The sequence below is a fragment of the Aythya fuligula genome, chromosome Z (genome assembly GCF_009819795.1).
Source record: "Aythya fuligula isolate bAytFul2 chromosome Z, bAytFul2.pri, whole genome shotgun sequence".
Classification (NCBI taxonomy): Eukaryota; Metazoa; Chordata; class Aves; order Anseriformes; family Anatidae; genus Aythya; species Aythya fuligula.
In genome coordinates, this window is record NC_045593.1 from 66,772,343 (window position 1) to 66,793,626 (window position 21,284).

General features: G+C 36.6%; 1 protein-coding gene across 1 annotated transcript in view; it reads right to left on the minus strand.

Annotated features, from left to right (window-relative positions):
- The window catches only part of HSD17B4 (hydroxysteroid 17-beta dehydrogenase 4), a 60,872-nt gene that overhangs the window by 25,739 nt on the left and 13,849 nt on the right, over positions 1 to 21,284 (minus strand). Inside the window, exons 11-17 of the mRNA XM_032205977.1 lie at positions 19,689 to 19,817; positions 9,916 to 10,022; positions 8,996 to 9,229; positions 8,470 to 8,521; positions 7,079 to 7,150; positions 5,586 to 5,689; positions 1,430 to 1,495 (exon numbers count right to left, since the gene is read on the minus strand). Coding sequence (XP_032061868.1) covers positions 1,430 to 1,495; positions 5,586 to 5,689; positions 7,079 to 7,150; positions 8,470 to 8,521; positions 8,996 to 9,229; positions 9,916 to 10,022; positions 19,689 to 19,817 — 764 coding nt within the window. The remainder of the gene's footprint in view (positions 1 to 1,429; positions 1,496 to 5,585; positions 5,690 to 7,078; positions 7,151 to 8,469; positions 8,522 to 8,995; positions 9,230 to 9,915; positions 10,023 to 19,688; positions 19,818 to 21,284) is intronic.

Sequence of the window (21,284 nt, forward strand, 5' to 3'; positions counted from 1 at the left end):
AAAAACCTACTTTGCAGTAGCAGTTTCTGAACTTCTGCATTATAGAATCACTATTACCCTTTTTTATCTCTTGAACTATTTTATACACAGTAACTAGACATAAGTATCAGAATCTAACCTATGAATGAAGGCATCACAAATATCATCTGAAAGCTGATAGGCCTCGGAATCAATTCTGATACAATCACACAGAAAAGAATCTGAACTACGCTTCCAAGATTCAAAATACATGCTCTAACTAGTGGGCCATTAAGGTTGTTGCATCGCATCTAATAGAGAGCCAGATGCAAGAGAGCACCTTCCACTGCATTCCTCCACCTCTCAGGAGCAGAGTACTCGTTTTCCCCTGTTCCTTGCTGTACTTGCACACATTTGATGAAGCCTATTAAGAAAAACTGGACATCTGCTTCTCGTAGACTGACACTGTAAATTTTAGGATGCAGCAATTAAATTATCGACAGATACAGAAATGCTGAGCTTGTCTCTTTCTTGCTTAAGTAGGTAGGGCTAACTTGGACTTCAAGTACATGAATCAGATGGGTGAGACTTAATTTGAATTACTGTGTATATAATCAGAGCCAAGCAGATATCAGTTACCACAGGTCAGCCGATGTGTGATGATTTAATTTTATCTCCAAAAGGTATATCCTCCTGCCAGAACTATGTTGCTTTTGAAACTATTACTGAAAGCTGATGGGCCTGGGAATCAATCCTGATACAATCACACAAAGAAGAATCTGAACTAGGCGTCCAAGATTCAAAATAAATGCTCTAACTACTGGGCTATTAAGGTTGTCTCCATGCTGATAGCTCTCCCTTCTTTGTCTGACTCCTGCATTTTTCCACCTTCTGAAAAAGACAGTTTTATTTACTTGGGTTTTTGCCTTTGGAAAGTAGATGCCTGCAAATCACTGAGTGGGACTATAGAACAAGGGAAACACACCTGGAGAGGTATCTGTCAGTATTTTATGTTTCCCTGACTACTACAAATAGAGAAATCTAAAATTTTCAGAACTATTAAATTTGAAATTCTTTCATTTTTTAAGCCACTGTTTGCATGAGCCATTCATTGCAAATTGCAAAGACTTCGAATTTTTTTAAACTACAACTGAATACAATCTCTCAGCATGTTCATTTCCTCTTTGTGCAGAATTTTCTAATAACAAAATATAAAATATTTATATTACATATTATATATTTATATAATACATATAATAAATACAAAATTCTCACTGTTTTATTAAAAGGATGTTTTAGTATATTGAATATACCACTGTAACGTAGCATAAATTTTAGCTTCAAGTTATCAATGAAGTATACATAAATACCTGAGGTATAACAGAAAATTGAAAGCATTAGTGAATATCATGCAATATTTTTTCTCCAAGTAAAATAAACATTTTCACACCTTGAGCATGTACAACTTTACCTGATCAGCTGTTGTGACATCAGAAAGTATAGCATCAGGGGGTCTCTTGGGTGGATTCACCGTTACCTGAAGCAAAAGTGGTAGTATCAATATTTCACTGTAAAAATCTTTTATCCATACCCATGCCAGAATCACTGGCAGAAACGTACAAAGAAAAACAGCATTTGCCAAGTTGTTAGGGTTCCTCCCACCCCTTCTTCACGGACAAACAGGAAAAAAATAGCTTTCAAGATCACCTTTGCAGAGACTGAACCTGAAGCATCAGATCTAAGTTACACCTAGCTGATCAATTTGCTTACTTTCCTTCCAAGCTATCTATAAAAGCTCAAGCCCCCCAAAATCTCATTAGTGCTCTGGAACACAGATATGAAAGTGAAGCTTTTAATATAATATTCTAAAAAGCTCAATGGAATACAAAATAATCTATTACCTCACTTACAGACTACATCACTTTTGGCATTTTAACAGCTTACAGATTCATTTTATTTTTTTTGCATTGCACTTTTTTTTTCCTCTTTGCAATTACACGGTGCATATGAAGCTCAACCACATTGTAAGAAAGTTATTTGTCTGCTACCTGCAGCTTCATTGTTCAGTTTTGATTATATAAACTTTACCAGCTGACTGTCAGAGAATATCTTAGGTGATAATAAACACAAAGAATGCCATAATGAATTCAAATCTATTAAAGTAGCTGAAATCGTTTTTCCTCTCTTTCTGTAGTGTTTTCAAAAAAAAAAAAAAAAAAAAAAAGGAAACAAGCTATAAAACAAAAGCAATCAACTTGATTCTCACCTGCAGGAATTCTACTTAATCTTAACTTGTGTAAGCTCTTTCCCAAAGAAAAGAAAAATCATCAGAAACTGAGTACAGAGTACTGTCACATCTAATAACAACAGAATCTTTCAATTTTATTAACAGCAGAGCAAAGACATCTATTGGATAGAAGACTTGAAAACATCACTCCTGCATTTGTCCTTCAAAGATCCACAATGGATCTACTGATTATTCAGCTTGATAACAAGAACACCATATAACATGCTTTCAGAACATTAACAGCTTCCCAATCTATCTCCAGTTTATTTAAAGAAATTGAACCTGAATTACTGAGCTATAAATTGGTTGAAACTAGCCAACAAATGAGTAATTAAGGAAGCCACTGTCATTAGGGCAAGAACTCTAACTGAAGAAGAGAAACATGACTTGCACAAGGTGTTGCTCAACATAGACCTCAATTTGCAAATTTCTTCTCCTTGGTTGGCAGGTGCAGTACATGTGCAAAGTGACAAAATCATATACTACACCACATGTCTAATCAGTTTCAGACTTCTTTTTGGCACAGGGGTACATGAAATGCTTTGGGCTTTGTTTTTTTGTTCCCAAGAAGCTTTGTGAAGACAAACCAGAGGAATTTGTCATTTGAAACATGCAGAAAGGCCCTTGAATGTGGTATTCCTATGTTGTCTTAACTAGACAGTATTTATTTTCTTCTTTCAAAAGAGGGACTGTTACCTGAAACAGGCATTCATTGTATTTTGAAATGTAAAATAATTTTTTAAGTAGCATTCTCAAACTTCACTGAATAGTGTGTAGAAGTTGCATTTGCCTTAAGTGCAAAACTTAAATAAAAAGTACCAAGGTGCTACTCTGGGCTCATTGATACCACCAGCACGAACTAACACCATTTCTTTTGGACCACTATTTTTACATGCACTATTATAAAAAGAGAGAACAGAAGCATAAAGGGTTCCATCAAAGAATACTGCACATCATCTGGATGAATATTCTGTTAATTTGCTACACCACGCAGAATCTTCTCCCATTTCTCTTTGGAGCATTATGCATTTCAAGATTTGAAAGTTTGAAGTTAAAAAACTTCAGCATAATTGATAGAGGTTATAAAGATTAGATTATACAGACTAAAAGGTTAACCTTCAGTTTATATAGCTATATAGACTGTAGATTTTCATCCAAAAATCCCAAAGAACATCCTTCTTCTATGTCACAGATGTAACTAGGTACAGATTATTGAAAATACTGAGCTTTCAATAGCCTGTTGAACTGACTGTTGTTTACTGTAGTGCCTTAAGGCCCTAGTTCACAACAACATTCTGTCATAGCTGACACTATGCTTAAACACAGTATTCAGGGAAAAAACAGTTACGTGTCAGGTACCTGACTAGCTACATAATGGATCTGGACATGAATAGTGTGTGTTCATGTGGCATTGTTTGTCACTTGCTAACTCTCCGTCCAAATGCAAGAATTCCATTCCAGCAGAAGTGAGAAACAGTGATGATTACTTCTCTCTTTTCTTCTTTATGCTCTCCAAACCTCCTTCATGCAGAGGGATAGATTTATGAAGAGCTACACCTAGAGGTCTTTTCCAGAAACAGCATGTTCAAACCTAACCAGTTTGAGTACTTGCTCCTCAGTTGTTTTTTTTTACTTTTTTTTTGTTTGTTTTGTTTTGTTTTTTAATTAAAATGAGCTTTTCAATAGTGCAAAATCTTACATTATTAATACATGATCATACCTACTAGCACAAACTTAACATATGAAAAAAATACTTAATGAAACTTTATACTTCATATTAGTAATGATAAACTGATGAAGCACAAATTGTGTATTCCCAACTGGGTTTACAAGCACTGAAGCAGAAATAAAAGAGTGATCATAACAGCAAAGTTGAGGCAAGTTTAAATCACAAAAACTTTGGAACAATCCAACAGCTCAGCAGCAGGCCTCTGGACTAGGTCTCTAAAATCTCAACCTCTTGTCACTCTGTCCTTGCTGCCTACGCTTAAATTTGACAAAAATTCTGCTCTTAAAGCTATGCATGAGAGGAAAAGCTCCCAGAATCTACTTGAAAGACTTAAAAATAAAAGCCAATTCTCTGTTCTTGTTCTAATCTCAAAGGCCACTACATTTTTTTCAGATCAAAAGTAAATTGAAAAAACAAAACCTTCTTCAGACTAGCTTTTAAAAAGAAATTTATAGTTTTCCTTATCAGTCTGTCTATGGAGAGTGTGGTTGAGAATGATTAAATACATAGAATCAAAGCATGCAGTTTCTGTTGTTTGCAGAGCTTACATTTGGTCATCCTAAAAGCAAAAGTGAATATGACTCATCAGTTGAACTGATCTTCCATCTGACTTACAGCAGGAGTTTAAGGATTTTAGCACTGCCCAGACATGTTACTACATTCTTCTATCTCTGTGGAATTAATCGTGTCAAATTTAGCTACTTCATGTTGCAGACAGCTAGACTGTCAACTTCAAAAGGTCCTCTTCTAAAAGACCAAATACTAATAATCCTCTAGAGGAGCTTTGTGTCCACATCACACATTTCAGGTGAATTTCAGTTTCACTGAAAGACTATATTCTAATGCCAAGTCCACAGATGACTGCAGGTCATTTTAGACACTCTTAAATGACACTAAATGGCACCCTTGCCTGTGACGCAACAGTCTTCATATAAGTCTTATTATTAAGGTATTGTAGAAAGAACTGGATGGTTACAGTGAAGCATACAGCTTTTGACAAATTTAGAGGGGTACAGAATACAAAAATACCTGTTCTCAAAAGCTCTTTTTTGCTTTTTGGTTGAGTCACTACTAGAACAATCTAACTTAATTTAGATTCAAATCTAAATTCGAATCACCTATTACATAGTCTTTTAGGGTATTTTCTATCTGTAATTTCAAATATTTAAATGTAGGAATATTTGATCAGTAGCATGCTCAGCAACTCACTTTGCTCTCTTATTGTCACATATGCTTTTTTCAGGTCAGGACCAGTACCTTTTCTCACAGGTTCTTCAACAAAATGAGCTATTTAGATTCAAGTTTGTACTGCCCTCACTTTACTGTAAGTGTGATCAAACACTGGAACAGGCTTTCCAGAGAGGTGCCTGATGTCCCATGCCTGTTGGTCTTCAAAAGGATATCTGGATAATGCCCTCCATAATACGCTTTAATTTTGGTTTTGCCTGAAGTCCTCAAAGCAGTTGGACAGAATGATCTTTGAAAGTCTCTTCCAACAGAACTATTCTATTCTATGCTGCTGAAATGGTAGTGTATCCTTCCTAGTTGATATAGTATATATCCTTCTTGCAGCACCAACAATTTTTTGCCAGTATAAATGTCTGAATTTACCTTGGCCTTTTCTGATGTTCGTTTTCCACCAAACCCTCCAGCTCCAACAAAGAACAAGGAGAACTGGTTATAGCACACTAGATCGTTTCCACAATAGGTATTCACTGAAAGACAAGAAAAGAGAATGGTCATGTGCTGTCTTCTTTTTTCACATAGCTAGCATGTGATGGTACAAGAGAACAGTTTAGCTTCAAATATGCCAAAGACCATTTTAGCAAGTTAAGGGACAATAATTACAATTTCCTGTTATACTGTTGCAACTCATTTCTTGCCTAGTGAAAAAATGATCACGTTTTGAATAATACTATCATGAATTTTATCTATATGAAAGCATTGAAATTTAAAAAATGAGCCATCAAAATACTTTTTAAGTATTTAAGATGTTAAAAGCACAGTGCTGCAATTAGTATTTGTTTCAGTGTTTGATATGGCATTAGCAATTTATTTAAATAGGATAGAATTGAGCCATAAAATATGATTTATTAGAAGCTATTAAGAAGCCTTTATGTGTAAAGCACACTACCATCTCTCAAAATGTAACACATTCTTCTAAGAAAAAAGCTCCAGAACAAGTTTATTTTAAGGTTATTTGTTCCAGAAGTTAAACTCCTTACACCGAATCATTGAGATTCAGCTTCCTATTTCCAGTTCATGCCTACTCCACTCCTTTACATTTTAGACTGAAATTTATGGTATTGTTAACGACCATTTCCAGTTCTGAAAAGAATTTAAAGTCACTAACATTCTGTTCACAAAAATAGCTTGTGTGTCACAGAAAGACAGATAAAATTAATGTTAGCACAACACAGAGCAAAACACAATGAGAAGGAATATTAAATGTCTTTTTAAATGTTATATTAATATTTTATTATATTAATAATATTAATATCTTTTTTTAAAAAATGTTATCTATAAACTGGAAGTATAAAAATACAAGAGGAATTAGAGATTCTTCTATTAGAGATTAAAATCTCTAATAGAAGAACAGACATTGCCCATTAATCTACTAATCTAATTTCTCAAGGTCCTTGGCATACCACACCTAAAGATACCAAAATTCAGAAAATAACAACTTATCAACTTCCAGAGATGTACTGATCCCTTAACTTGTATCCAAGAGAAAGGAAATAGGGTTTTGGTGGACAAATGCCCTCTAGCTAAAATTGCTACTTTCAGACCAGGCTAACTATTATTAATAAGAACTTTGTTCAGTTTGCACAGTGCACTATTCCACTTAACACAGGAAGAAATCAAATCTTCTCTGAAATCTTTTTCCAAAAAACAGTGTTCTTAATTTTAGTACCTTAACTGCCCAAGTACAATGACATTATACAGTTACACAGCTACTGATAATTAGCTCATTTCTCAGCTCTCAATAGAACTTAAAAAGGTACAAGTCTTTACCGCAGAAAGGCTGGCAGATACTCTTACAGCTATAAAATAAGCCTCTCAAATTTCATTGCATCCCCTAAGAAAATTATAAACTTTCTCACCATCTATTAGCAAGACTGCTCCCGAACCTTTGTCAAGTATATCAGCAATAGTTGAAACTGAAGTTAGTTGTCCTGTAAGGCAATAAGAACATGTACGTATTTTAGAATCACTAAGTTTTGCTTCAAGAACTTTCACAGATCAGTCTTGATACACTATTTTTATAGTAATAATTATCATAATGAAAGTCATAATAATCACAATCACCATGATAAAAAAGTGGTAATATTTTCCAATCTTGATTGTTTGGTTGTGTTTTTTTTTTCCTTTAAATCTTGCAACGGTTCGTGTATGCAGAGCTAAACGCAAACCATGCTTCAAACATGAATACATCACTTCACTAAGTCCAAAACAGATTCTACCACATATGGTTTGTCCACAGATTTCAAGAGGGCTGAGACAACTACAGTTTTACAGAACAGCAGCTCAACTCAGGTCCTGGGTCTGTACATTTATGAAGTTTGCCTTTAAAGAAACTATTGCTCTAGAAAGATGTTACCATACATACTTATATGGTCAGCCTATGGAATGGAAAAACAAACAGGTTTATAAGTACTGAAAATCCATTAACAATTATCAGCCTTCTTTGAAATTAATAAAATTTTCACACACCTTATTTTGTTTCTCTAAGATATGCTATTAATCCATTGCTTTTAAGATTTCTTTCCTTCTATAATCTGAAAAAAATTATTTCCGAAAACAACTAATGAGGAAACCCAGACACATGCATGTGTATCCTGAATGAATCTAATGAGCATCTCTCAAGTGCTGTAATCAGGGAAAACGCAGCGATCTACAAAAGGTGCTTTTTAAAACAGTAACTAATACCTTAATTTTTACAGGAAGAAATGTAAGTGACTTTTACCCTCCTCATAAAGATGTTCATTACTCCCTTGCAGATATAGTTTAAATCTATTTCTCTTAGAGGCACAAGAATGAACCACAGCCAAAGAATTTTCTGGTAAACATCCCAAAAGTACCATGATACAACCTCAGAGAAAGAATTAAAATTTCTGCTAGTTGATATCAAATTTTATGTGTAATATACCTGCATGTTATGTATTTTCTTAATATTTGGCACATTTCTTTTCAGGCCAACTACAGAAAAAACAAATGAACAAAAAAAATCGTAGATACTTGCTTTTATTATTTCAGATTAGGCACAAGTTTACTAAATACACTACAGAACAGCACCACTGAACCCCATAAACAGTGTTTCAGAATTCCTTCAATAATGCAACAGGTATCCTCTCTTCCCCCTCACTCCTTGTAAAAAAATATGCAAAAAAAAAAAAATACAATTGGAAGCAGACCTTCCATATTTGTGCTTATGATGTGGCTACAAGACGTGTTGTCATAGTGACAAGCAAATCAGCAATATAAAAGGACTGACCTGAGGTTGGTAATGGCTTATACAGTTCCAGATATTGCTCACCATGCAGCATCTATGTAGAGACAGGCAACACTATAACAACAATGTATTCAGTTGCCCCCCACTGTGCACAATCACAATGGCAAGGAAATATGCAGATATTTTAGTAAGTGTTCAGAATAAACAAAGAAACAAGAAGTGTGGGGGTTTTTTTGTTGTTTTGTTTGTTTTTTCCCTAATTTTACATTGTATTTTCAAAGTATTTTCAAGGCAAGTACTTTCAAAGCAAGATTTAAGCTTTGGAGAATTTAATAAAAACACAGTAGGCACAAACTACAATTTAACACAAAACTCATAATTCATATTGTCTTATGAAGATATAGTTTGTATAAGTGAAATAAATAATTTCTTAGAATGCAATACTATAAACACCAAATTTTCCTTTTCTAAAATTGAGGGCACCTATTAATATTATAAATGTACTAATTAAAACAATTTTATAGTTACACAGAAGACAAACAAGATTAGATACTTAGCTCTTCCATACCTTTGCAAGATCAATATTTAGTCCTGGAAGAGAAGGAATACCATCAAACATTGAAGTCTGAGCAGGAATTACTCCAAAAGTAGGTAAGCAGCAGAACTCTTCACTTCCTTCAAAGAGAAATTTCAGGTGATCTGGATCCTTAGTTGACATTCCCACACCAAGAGCATATAGAATAGGCTCTAAGTGAGTATATGTATACACCTTGGTAGTCAATTGCCGGCCAACGATGTTGGTCTGAAAATTACAGATTAGTGTAAAATAAAACTTCATAGTATTTGACACTGCACTTGCATTCTTTCTATAATTCTCATATCAAACAAAATTCACATTTGAACTTTTTTTTTTTTTTTTTAAGTATAGTTGCATGTAAACATGACGCATGAGAAATAAAAATACAGTAATGCTAGATTAAGGTTGCTTGTACTGCAACAAATATAATAATGCATTATATCTTGCTGCTAGCAATTTACTTCAAGAGTAAATGGTATAACTTAATATGTCTCTGCTCCCAGTAACATGTAAGTTTTTCTGGAACAAACCATGAATGAAATAGTTAATACCATCACAAAATTGAAAAGAGGGAAAACTAGGTATATTTTAAAAAGGAGACAGAGCAAAAACACATTGTATGTGTCCTCTGCTTCCTCTTCTGAACAACACCTAGGTAAAAAGGTTTACAGAATTTACAAGCATTTGTATTCTACATTATTTGGTTTATTTAGTCTCAAGTTTTTCCATCAACAGTAAGAAAAATGAAAACTGAAGTCTGGGTAAGTTTTTTTATTTAGCTTCTTTTCTTCAGAGGTTACTACCTTCTTTTTGCAGACAGCAAGCCAGAGTAGAAGTTAATCACCATCAGAACATGTGTCTAAGCTGTTTTCAACTAGCTTTGAGTGTGTCTGTTAGACAGAGGTACTCACTGTATTAACAGATGAAGAGGCCACTGATCCAGAGCTTGTGGAATTCATGGATATGCTCCCTTGAGACTCTATCTGACTTAGAGCATCATTCAATACACTTATGGACTCTAGAAAGAGCAATTGAAAAATATTACTTGAAAATACCTGTAAATAAGACACTCCAATTAGACAGAAAACAAACGTGCCAGCAAATGAGATACAGCTTCTCAATTTATTTTTAAGCACAGTAAGTAAACCTGTGCAAATTGAGCATGATGTCGCTTCCTTACAGACATCCAGGTAATAGCTGCTAAGTGGTCTCTGTAACTGTGTTGTGGTTTAACTTTGGCAGGCAGCTAAGTATCACACAGCTAGCTGCTTGTTCACTCCCCAAACAGTGGAACAGGAGAGAATCAGAAAGGTAAAGTGTAAGAATTCATGGGCTGAGATAAAGAGATAAAGTTCACTAGATAAAGCAAAAACTGCATGTGGAAGCAAGGCAAAAGAACTGATTAATTCACTGCTTCCCACTCTCAAGCAACCATTCAGCAATAGTTACTTGGGAAGAAAATGCCATCCCTCTAACAACCTTCTCTCCTCCTCTCCCCCCAGATTTTACTGCTGAGCACACCCTCATATGACATAGAACATCCCTTTGGCCAGCCTTAGCCAGCTGTCCTGACTCTGCCCCCTCCCAGCTCCTGGTGCAACCCCAGCCACCTTGTTGGCAGGGCAACCAGAGAAGCAGAAAAGTTTTTCTGTGCTACCACTACTCAACAAAAACTGAAATATTTCTGTGTTATCACCGCTGATTTCTTAAAAATCCAAAGCACAGCAACACATTTGCCTTTATGACGAAAATTAACTCTGTCCCAACTAAGACCAGCACGACTTGCTCCATCAGCTCCAAGTAATCAACTAAGACATCTACTTAATTCCAGTGCCTGAAACACCACCACCATTCAGGCCAAGAGGAGTATGTCAGTAAATACTTTTGTTATAACTCCCTGAACTACAGTACTAAGGAGAAGATATTGAACACTGTTTTTTCAACTGCCTCAGCAGTGAGTATCTGAAAATTGGTACTGCTTCTCTTACCTTTAAAATTATTTGCTATACAAGTAACAAGTTACATGTCCGACTAGCTACTCTCTTTCCCAAATCACATTATACAGAAAAACCCACACACTCAAACTGAGTAACCAAGACTTGGACCTTCTGTAATCCCAGGATTACAAAAAAGATGATGCATGGATGAGATACAGAACTCATTTCTGGTAAAGGCTGACCATCAAGAGTACCTTGTTCCTCAAAGCTCCGTATGCTAAAATCAGTATTTAACGTTCTTGTATTTGAAAGAAGTGGAGAGTTGGACAAGAAGTAGTAAGAAACACACATAGAAGTGCTTAAATCAGATGAACACAAAATCATTATTCAACTACCTTTACCTTGGAGCTGTTCTGAATTTCAGAACTCCTGTACCCGTATTGACTTGCACTGCCTCTCGGGTTAGCACCAAGTTGCTCTGCTGTGTGGCACTCCCCGAAATACCCTGCTGGCTGAATATCCTCTTAAAGAATCTTGATTTTGTAAACAATTTCTTGCTTCCCAGACTCACTGCCAGAACCATAATAATGGTTTATTTGTAGCCCAAATCTCATGAACAAGAAGACCTACCTACCAAACAAACACAGTTGTCACCATCGCTGCTAAAGATAAGTAAGTTTATGTAATGTTAAAATGTGGAAAATAAGAGCTGTAATTTATGAGAACCCTTTAACAAGGGTTCTCTTTTATCATTCATGAAATGAAGGAAAAGCAATAACGAGTTGCTGGGAAAAGCAACAGACTGTTTCTACCTTTCTTGCATAGGCAGAAGCAAGGCTTTCACATTGCTTTAAAATCTTCAAGGGAAAATACAGCTTTGATTCCCAAGTAAAACCAAATATCTCACCAACTTTTCAGATCCACAATCCATTTCCATGCAGGAACACACATACCACTCTTGATGGTGAAATCTCAAAACAAGACTACCAACATGTATTACCCATGCAATGACATACATTAATACTAACACTACTAGAGCAAATGGTAATTTAAACACGGTGTAGAATACTAAAATCCGTGGTTTTTTGGTTGATAAAAATTTTGGTTGCTAGTCGGCTGAATATGAGCCAGCAGTGCGCTCAGGTGGCCAAGAAGGCCAATGGCATCCTGGCTCGTATAAGAAGCAGTGTGGCCAGCAGGGCTAGGGAGGTGATCGTCCCCCTGTACTCGGCTCTGGTGAGGCCGCACCTCGAGTACTGCGTTCAGTTTTGGGCCCCTCGCTACAAGAAGGACATCGAGGTGCTTGAGCGGGTGCAGAGAAGGGCGACGAAGCTGGTGAGGGGCCTGGAGAACAAGTCCTACGAGGAGCGGCTGAGGGAGCTGGGCTTGTTCAGCCTGGAAAAGAGGAGGCTCAGGGGTGACCTTATCGCTCTCTATAGGTACCTTAAAGGAGGCTGTAGTGAGGTGGGGGTTGGTTTGTTCTCCCACGTGCCTGGTGACAGGACGAGGGGGAATGGGCTAAAGTTGCAGCAGGGGTGTTTTAGGTTGGATATTAGGAAGAACTTCTTTACCAAAAGGGTTGTTAGACATTGGAACAGGCTGCCCAGGGTGGAGTCACCATCCCTGGAGGTCTTTCAAAGACATTTAGACGTAGAGCTTAGGGATATGGTTTAGTGGAGGACTTGGTAGTGTTAGGTCAGAGGTTGGACTCAATGATCTTGAAGGTCTCTTCCAACCTAGACAATTCTGTGACTGAAGAGGAGAAAACTTATTTCTTCTAAAACGTACTACAGTGAATGAATTCTCAACTGAGCAAACTCTCAGTTGGTCAAGTAGGTAGCGTCTGGGTAAACATTAAGGTGATATGTTGGGGTTCACCTTTAACACCAAAGGCCCCATTAAAACCATTCTTTTCTTTTATTTAAACTCTGCCTTACTGCTTTATTTGTAACCAGCAACAGTACTTGAACTGTGTCATACCAGAATCCTTTAGTTAGATGTTTACTGGTATATTTGGTATATTATAAGGTATATTTGGAAAAAGCCATCTTTTAAGATGAATTGTTTTTTTAAGAACAACGGAGTTTATTTCTAAAGACAAAGACATTAACAGCATGAGATATGTCTTTAGCTCTAGGCCCAAGTTTTTTGAGAGTTATTGGGAGAAAATGTGTTATGCTTTATGTTTCAGAGAGGTACCAATAGAAAGTGTATGTTATATTTAATGGTCATTTTCATTCTTTAGTATCAAAAACTACCTTTAAGAAGATGCCCCTCTGGACTGCCTGAAAAATGTAAGCGAGCCAAAAAAATTCACAAAAAACAGGCAGTACACATCACAAAAAACAGGCAGTAAAGTAAAGCTTGTTTGCCTTTTTTTTTTTTTTTTAAGAGGGGGAGTATTTTTTTTTCCCTGAATTACTATATTACGTAACTTTTCCCATCAAGAAGCCCACCTATATTACTTTCATCTTTCAGAGACTGCTAGAGTAGCATGCAGTTGATGTGACTCAACATACTAATTCATTTCAGTCTTCATTGGCCTTCTGCTGCCTGAAATAATAAACTGGACTAGCACCTATAGCATTAGATTTACAGTGAAATTCTAGCAGCTGATCAGGTATTGGTCCTTTGTGTTAGGCAGAGTTACACAAAAATCATATTATTGCTTTAAGAAGTACAAAGGTTGTGATCAAGTACATTGTTATGAGCTAACAGCTTGCCAGAAAAGATTACAAACACAGATAAGTGTTGTTTGTACACTGTTAAGGATGTTTTCAGTAGTCTTCATTTTGTGTACTGAAGTGAAAGAAGCGCAGAGTAGTATATTAGCATGAAGTTTCAGTCAGCTAAATGTGTGAGGATGTCTGAAATTGAAGTTTCACAAGTAGATAATGACAATTTCCACTTTTTAATATATGACTTGGCAAGCTGAGTATGGTCCTTTAAAGATTCAAGAAATAGTATGACAGGAACACTTTTATCAAAAACAAAAAAGCAGGAAACCTTTTCATTAATATCACTATTTTTAACATAAATTGTTTTATTAGTTGTTATTCCACTACTGAACTCTGAAACCTTCAATGTCCACTACCACAGCATGACCTGCTCTTACAGAGCAAATGATTAGCAGACATCAGGAAAAGATTAACCTGAAGAGCAAAGGTTGAAAATTGTCATGGCAAAGCCTAGCTTTTTCCAGAAGTATTCCTCTCACTTTCTAATTAGGGTACATTGCCTATGAACCATAACCCTTAATTACAGAGGAATAAGAACCAGTGTTTGAAATCTTTTCAAATGTGTATGATGGAAACAGAAGTTGAAGCTGGAATAGTTTCCTTCTTGTATGCAAAATACTTCTTTACATATACATCTAAAGATATACATACACATCAATGTGTTTTACATTCATTTGCTCTATACCAGAGAATGACCTTTGAAACTTGCAAAAAAGTCATCCAGCAAGAATATTCAAGCTGTTTTCTGCACCTACACATCTTTTAAGACAATCAAAAATGCATATACACATGTACATAAAAGCAAGATACTAGATTTAACTGAAACTGGCTCATATTTTTATAATAGAGGTTGAAACTGAAGAAGTGGGAGACCAAGAAATTGCCTCATACGGGTGGCAGAGAACACACAGATTCATTGCCACACCGTATTCATTAATCTACCAACAATCCTGGCTATCCAGGGAGGCCCCAGCTGACTGGAGGTTAGCTAATACGACATCAACCTACAAGAAGGGCAGAATGGAAGATCTGGGGAACAACAGGCCTGGCAGTCTGACCTTGGTATTAGGGAAGGTTATGGAGCAGATCATCTCGAATGTCATGATCCAGCACGCATGGGACAACGGAGTGATCAGATGCAACCAGCATGGGTTTATGGAAGGCAGGTCCTACTTGACTAACCTGATCTCCTTACATGACAAGATGACCCACTTATCAGATGAGGAAAAGACTGTGGATGTTGTTACCTGTGAAGTGTTTGATACTGTTTCCCACAGTATTGTCCTGGAGAATCTGGCTGCTCATGGCTTGGACAGGTGCAGAGTTTGCTGGGTGAAAAACAAGCTGTATGGTCAGGCCCAAAATGCCCTAGTGAAGGGACTTCAATCCAGTTGGCAACTGGTCACCAGTGGCAAAACCCAGCCCTCATTCTTAGAGCCAGTTTTGTTTAACATTTTTATCAGTGATCAGGATGACAGGATTGAGTGCACCCTCAGTAAATTTGCAAGCAACACCAAGTTGGACAGGAGTGTTGATCTACTTGAGGGTAGGGAGGCTCTGCAGAGGGATCTGGGTAGGCTGGATCGATGGGACAAGTCCAGCCACGTGGCTTCCAACAAGGCTAAGTGCCAGGTCCTGCACTTGGGTCATAACAACCCCATGCAGTGGTATAGGCTTGGGAAAGAGTGGGAAAGTTGCCCAGCAGAAAATGACCCGGAGGTGCTGGTTGACAGCCAGCTGAAAGTGAGCCAGCAGCGTGCCCATGTGATCAGAAAAGCCAAGGGCATCCTGGCCTGCACCAGAAGTAGCACAGCCAGCAGGACTAGGGACGCAACCATCCCCTTGTACACAGCACTGGTGAGACCACACCTCTAATACTGTGTTCAGTTCTGGGTCCCTCACTAAAAGAAGCACATTTAGTTGCTCAAGCATATACAGAGGACAATGAAGCTGGTGAAGAGACAAGAAAATGAGACATACAAGGAGTGGCTGAGAGAACTGAGGCTGTTCAGCCTGGAGAGTATGACACTTAAGGGGAGACCTCCCTCTCTGCAAGTACCCACAAGGAGGCTGGACTCGTTTCTCAGGTGTCAAGTGATGGGATGTGAAAAAATAAGTTGCATAAGGGGAAGTTTAGTTTGAACAGTTCAAAGATTTTCTTCATGGAGAGAATGGCCAAGCACTGGAACTTGCTGCCCAGGCAGGTGGCGGTGTCCTCATCCCTGAAGGTTTTTAAGAGGCACGGCTATAATGGAATATGGTTTAGTGACAGGACACATAGGTCAGGCTGATGGTTGGATTTGATGGTCTTGAAGGTCTTTCGCAACCTAGGTAATTGTGTCATTCTATAATTCTGTGTGAACACAAGAGCACGTAGTGCTTTGTGGGGGCAAGGGCTACCAGATCTAGCTCTGTGAGAGGCAATAGAAGCGTAACACTGCACATTGTAACATGCAACTGTGACCAGCTGTACGCAACCACACATTCAGAAGCTTCTGCATCACATCTAATTCTGTCTTTATGCAGAGAGGTCCAGGACCTCTCAGTATCTCAAAACATGGGATCATGTTACCTTGACAAATTTGTCAGCGGGCTAGAGACAGCTGTAAATGACATTGATCAAACCTTCTATAGTACAAGCTAAGCCAGTCACATTTTGCAATTGTTGCTGCCTAAGAGTGTTGGTTGCAGTGGCTTGGCTGACTAACAGGAAGGTAGAAAGTCACTGTAACTTCATTCTTTTTCCTAATCTTAAAACTCAGATTATGCTCTGCTTATTTTCTTAAAAAAGACTTCTAGCTTGTTCTGAAATAGAAAATAAGCTAAAATGATTTCAGTATTAACATTAGTAAGAAAGTAACATAATCTAAGTTAGGAAAAAGCCCTAACACAAGTTACTGCAGATTCACTGCTGCCTCCGAGGCAATGGCATTTTCATCTTGGGTTAAACAGATGTTTACCTTCCAATACTGGTAAAGAAAATGTGGGAGAATACGTAACAGCAAAACTGTATCTTCAATTTCTTCAGCTTCCTTAGGCAAGACATCATGTAGGGATTGTGCAAGTAGTTGTACCTTTTGCTAGTTAACAAGACTATACCTGAAACTGTTTGGAAGTACAAAAGGAACTGCCAGAACTTCTCCAAGTACATAAAGTAATAAGCCTATAAAGTTTAAAGAACGGCTACAATGAACAAAGAAAGCCACTTACGGCATTAAAAGCAAAGTGCAAAGACAGGCATAGTCTGTTACTTCACGTCAACTTTTGGGGTAGGAGGAGGCAAGGACTACCGCACAATCAGCAGCTGCTCTAGAAAAAGATATAGGTTGACTACCAAGGAAGTTCACTTTACTGTGCCCCTTATCATGAACACTAAACAAAGAGCTACTGAATCAAAAATGAACTGCTAAGTTTAGTGACAATTAGCTATTTCCTATTAGTTTTACAGAGTTCAAGCCCTGTAAAAATCACATGCTGGTACACAAGCAAGAGTTGTTTTTTTTTTTTTAGTTTGACTCAGTTTACATCCTGAGAGAACAAACTAAGCTTAGAAATTGAAGAAGGGCTTAAACTCAAAAAAGGTGGAAAAGGAAGTTCCTATTTTCACTTAAGCTGGTTTTAAGGAAAAAGAATCCAATCATTTTGCTTCTTAAAAGACCACTACTGTAACAGGAAGATGAGGCAGCATTTCCATTTAGCATTCAGTATTTGTATATCACCAGCAAAACACCCTTAGCTGAAATACACAACTAGGAACATGCTCTAGTTATACATCAAATGAGTGTTTTGCTAGAAAGTATTCTAGATGCATGATACATTATATGCTGAGCCTTTCATTTAGAATGACTTCACCTTTTGCTTGCAAAAAAAGAGAATTCTATGTTAAAAAAACAAATCCAAGTAATTTAAATATAGTTGGTGAAGATGTAGGAGACGTTATCTTTCAAAACAAAACCAAAATACACAATGCTCCTAGTTTTTGCAAACTACAATGAATGAGATTGAAAGCACTCTTGCCAGCATGTTCGCATTATGAATCAAGATTAACATCTCTGATTATTCAATTTTTATAGTATATTACAGGCAAATACTTTATCTAATTAGTATTTTTTTCTTTATAATTACACATAATGGTTAATACATGATTGCTTTTCCCAGCAAGTTACTTAAATTAATGAAATCTTCTGGGAGCATTTTAACTTGCAGATACTAGGTATTGTAGCATTCCATTTTTAAGGCAAGTATTCTAATTAGTTTCCCTAATTTAACACTTGAGTGCCTTCAAGCAATAAAGTTGAAATATTGACAGTATGAAAAACTTTTTGTATAGAACTGAAAAATTAAATCTATTCAGACAATGTCTTCAACATTTTACTCAACCGTTCTGATAATTCTTATATACATGGAATTAACACAAATTATTTCATTTATCCTAGCAGCATCTCTGGCTTGATGTCAGTAAAATGACAATGTTGTATTTAGTCTAACTTCATAACAAAACAGAAGCTAATGCATGTACACTGCACAGGAGACTCAGACTAACAATGTAAGAAAATTGTAAGAAAATGCAGAAACCTGTTATGTTGTACTGTAAGCATGACTACTTCAGGAGTCAAAATTCTTTTTTTTTTTTTTCTTTTTATCTCCAGATAGCATCAAGAGGAAGATGCTACCATATACAGTGCTTAAGCTGAAGCAAAAGAAATTCCCACCTACACCTGTTTCTCTACAACATTTGTTTTTGCCTGCAACTAATAAAAATTATATATTTTATGTGACAGGTTGGAGAACAGATCAGACGATATAAAGCTGGAATTACATTTTTTTTTAAGATACCATTCCACAAAGGGAAGAACATTTATAAACTCAAATACATTTGAAAATGGGACTTCTGCAACGGAAGATCAGTGAAAACAATCAGCAAGTTGACAATGAACTAATATATTGCTGGTTACATTCCTCCACCAAGATCCAAGATAAAGGACAGTCTGCTACTCTGGTTTTGTTTCAGGCAGATAGAAAACATATCCCTAAAGTTTTAATATAATCCGTTAGCAGATTTTAAGACCAACATCTTAAACATCTACTGAGCTTCTTAGCAATCTAAAAATCTCTGAAATTCAATCGGCATTGTACATACAGATACCTTTTTCTCCCCCTACATGTATACACTGTCATTTCCTAATTTGACAAATACTCAAATTATTGGCCTAAATAACCACATTTATAAAAAAATCAGGGATACTAAGCACATGTAACATATTAATGAACAGTAAAGGTAACTAACATCTTGAGAAGTCTCAGTAAGCAGTCATAGAAAAAATAAACCATACAAACTAAACTATGGCAAGTATTTACTAGAGACAGGTCAGACAGACCAGAAAGACAAAGAAAGCTTGGAATATGAAAGGGAAGCAAGTATGATATCAGGAAAGATCAGTGTCATTTTGGAAAAAAAAAAAAAAGAAAAAAAAGAAAAAAAAAGAAACAAGGAACAATGGAAGGAAAGAAAGAAAGCACTCAAAGACACAGTCATCTTGGTCACTAGCAAAGGGGTTGATGTTGTCCAAGAAGGCGCTTTGCTGTTGATACCAAATGACTTCTTAACCAGAAGAACTTTTCCGTATGGAAAAGGCTAACACAAACCAAGATTTAAGGACTGAAAAGCATGTATAACCTCTCTATTATGCTGCTACTACCTGTATTTGTGTCTAATCAAACAACACACTGCCTGTAATCTGGCTGCAGTACACCAAGTGACAGTAACGTCACCTTGTTAGAAAACTGACTCTTAAGATGGCTGTCTTAATTCTACAGATAAAAACACCTAAGTTGCCTTTAAAAGATCTAACTGAACTGAAATTGTACATGATTGACATATTTACAAAAGAACTAAATGGTTCTTTAGACTATTTATTAGAAATAAAGTTTTTGCAAGTGTCTGTTAAGAAAATGTTCTCTTCAAAGTTTTCTTGCCCTGACTTTCTACATTATTACAGTCTGTTTTACCTTGGATACTTCTGGGCTTGCTGGCGTTATCAAAGTCACAGACTTTCTCCCACTTATCTCTCACTGCTTCAGGAGTCATTGGCTGATCCTTTCCTCTGACAATAGCACCCAAGGATCGCTCCCAGCGCACTAATTAAGAGAACAGAAATGGGAGACATTGAACAGAGTTCAAGCTGTCTGTCACAGCAAGAAACAAACAAAAAGAACATTTAATTTCTTCAGAGCACTTTTCATCTAGGCCACTACTTTCAAGACTGTAAGAGAGGAAAGGTTAAATGCACTCAAATCTAACTCACCAGTATAACATAGAGCTTTACTAAAACGACTCACTGGTTTTCACTAGCATTTAGAACAGTAATAGCACTGGTTGTAAATTTCATTAAAGCCAACAACAGACTGCTTTTTACAGATGCTATTACATCAGTTTTCAGATTCTGTCTAGTGAAATACTGTAGCTAGTATGCACCTACAGACATTCTTTTCTGATATGATTTTGGCTACTACTAGTTAGGGATCTCCTGAAAACATTGGAAAACTATATGGAAAATGTGAAAAAGATTCATTTTCTATGTTAGAATGTTTATACCAGTAGTCAGCATCTCTAAATGGTCCCTGCAGTCATATTTCAATACTGCCATTTGAGAGAAACTGTTAAAGCTAACATGAAATCAGCTCTGGGAGGATACAGGTTCCCAAGGCTGCAATTAATCCTTAAACTGTCATGTTGTTTTTGCTTTTAGTTATCAGTAGACAATGAATAAACCTCATTAGCAACCTGCTTTCATTTTAGGGACAGGAACAGGAGCCATTATTATAATAAAGGATGGTATTTACTTTTGACCACGGATATGAGGAGAAGCCAGAGACGTTCAGCTGCATCAAAAGTCAGCTCCTTGTGGAGAGCAGCAAGAGGTTTGCCGCCCCAATTTTTTCAATCTATTTAATACAGAAAAAGCTATTCCACTGCCATAAAAACATCTACAGTTAGTGAGAAATACACAAAATCCACTTTTTTGTTCATTTTTCTTCTTCCCCGAAGTGGACAAAACACGTTTTGAAAAAAGGAGAAAGCACTTTTTGAATTAAATGGCCCTTCCAACTCACGATATTCATGTACACTGGAAAATCCCTTAACAGTTTAGGAAAATAATGTCAGGATTAGGGTCAACAAATGTCTTTAGGAAAGACATTTCACAGACTGAATGAAGTTTTCCACCTGGTAAGCATTCAGCACTATCTGTGAATTTTCTTGACTTGCATATTTAAGCTAGTTACTGGAGTCACTCAATATTTACCTGGCATAGCTACCAGTTATTAGAAGACAAATCACTTCCAACTGTTAATGTGTATCACTAGCATTTTTACAACAGTATAAACACAGGTGAAAAACATCTAAGACACAGCCTGTTTGCCAGTATGTGCTACATTTATACCATGAAAAATTGAAAGAATCGAGACGAGGCAGAAATGTACACTTAGGACCCCCCCCCTCAAAAAAAAAAAAAAATCTTAACTGCATCTATAGCCTTTGATCCAAGAATTAAAGACTAGTCAGGCACGTTTCCAATTACTACTAATCAGCTCAAATCATAACAG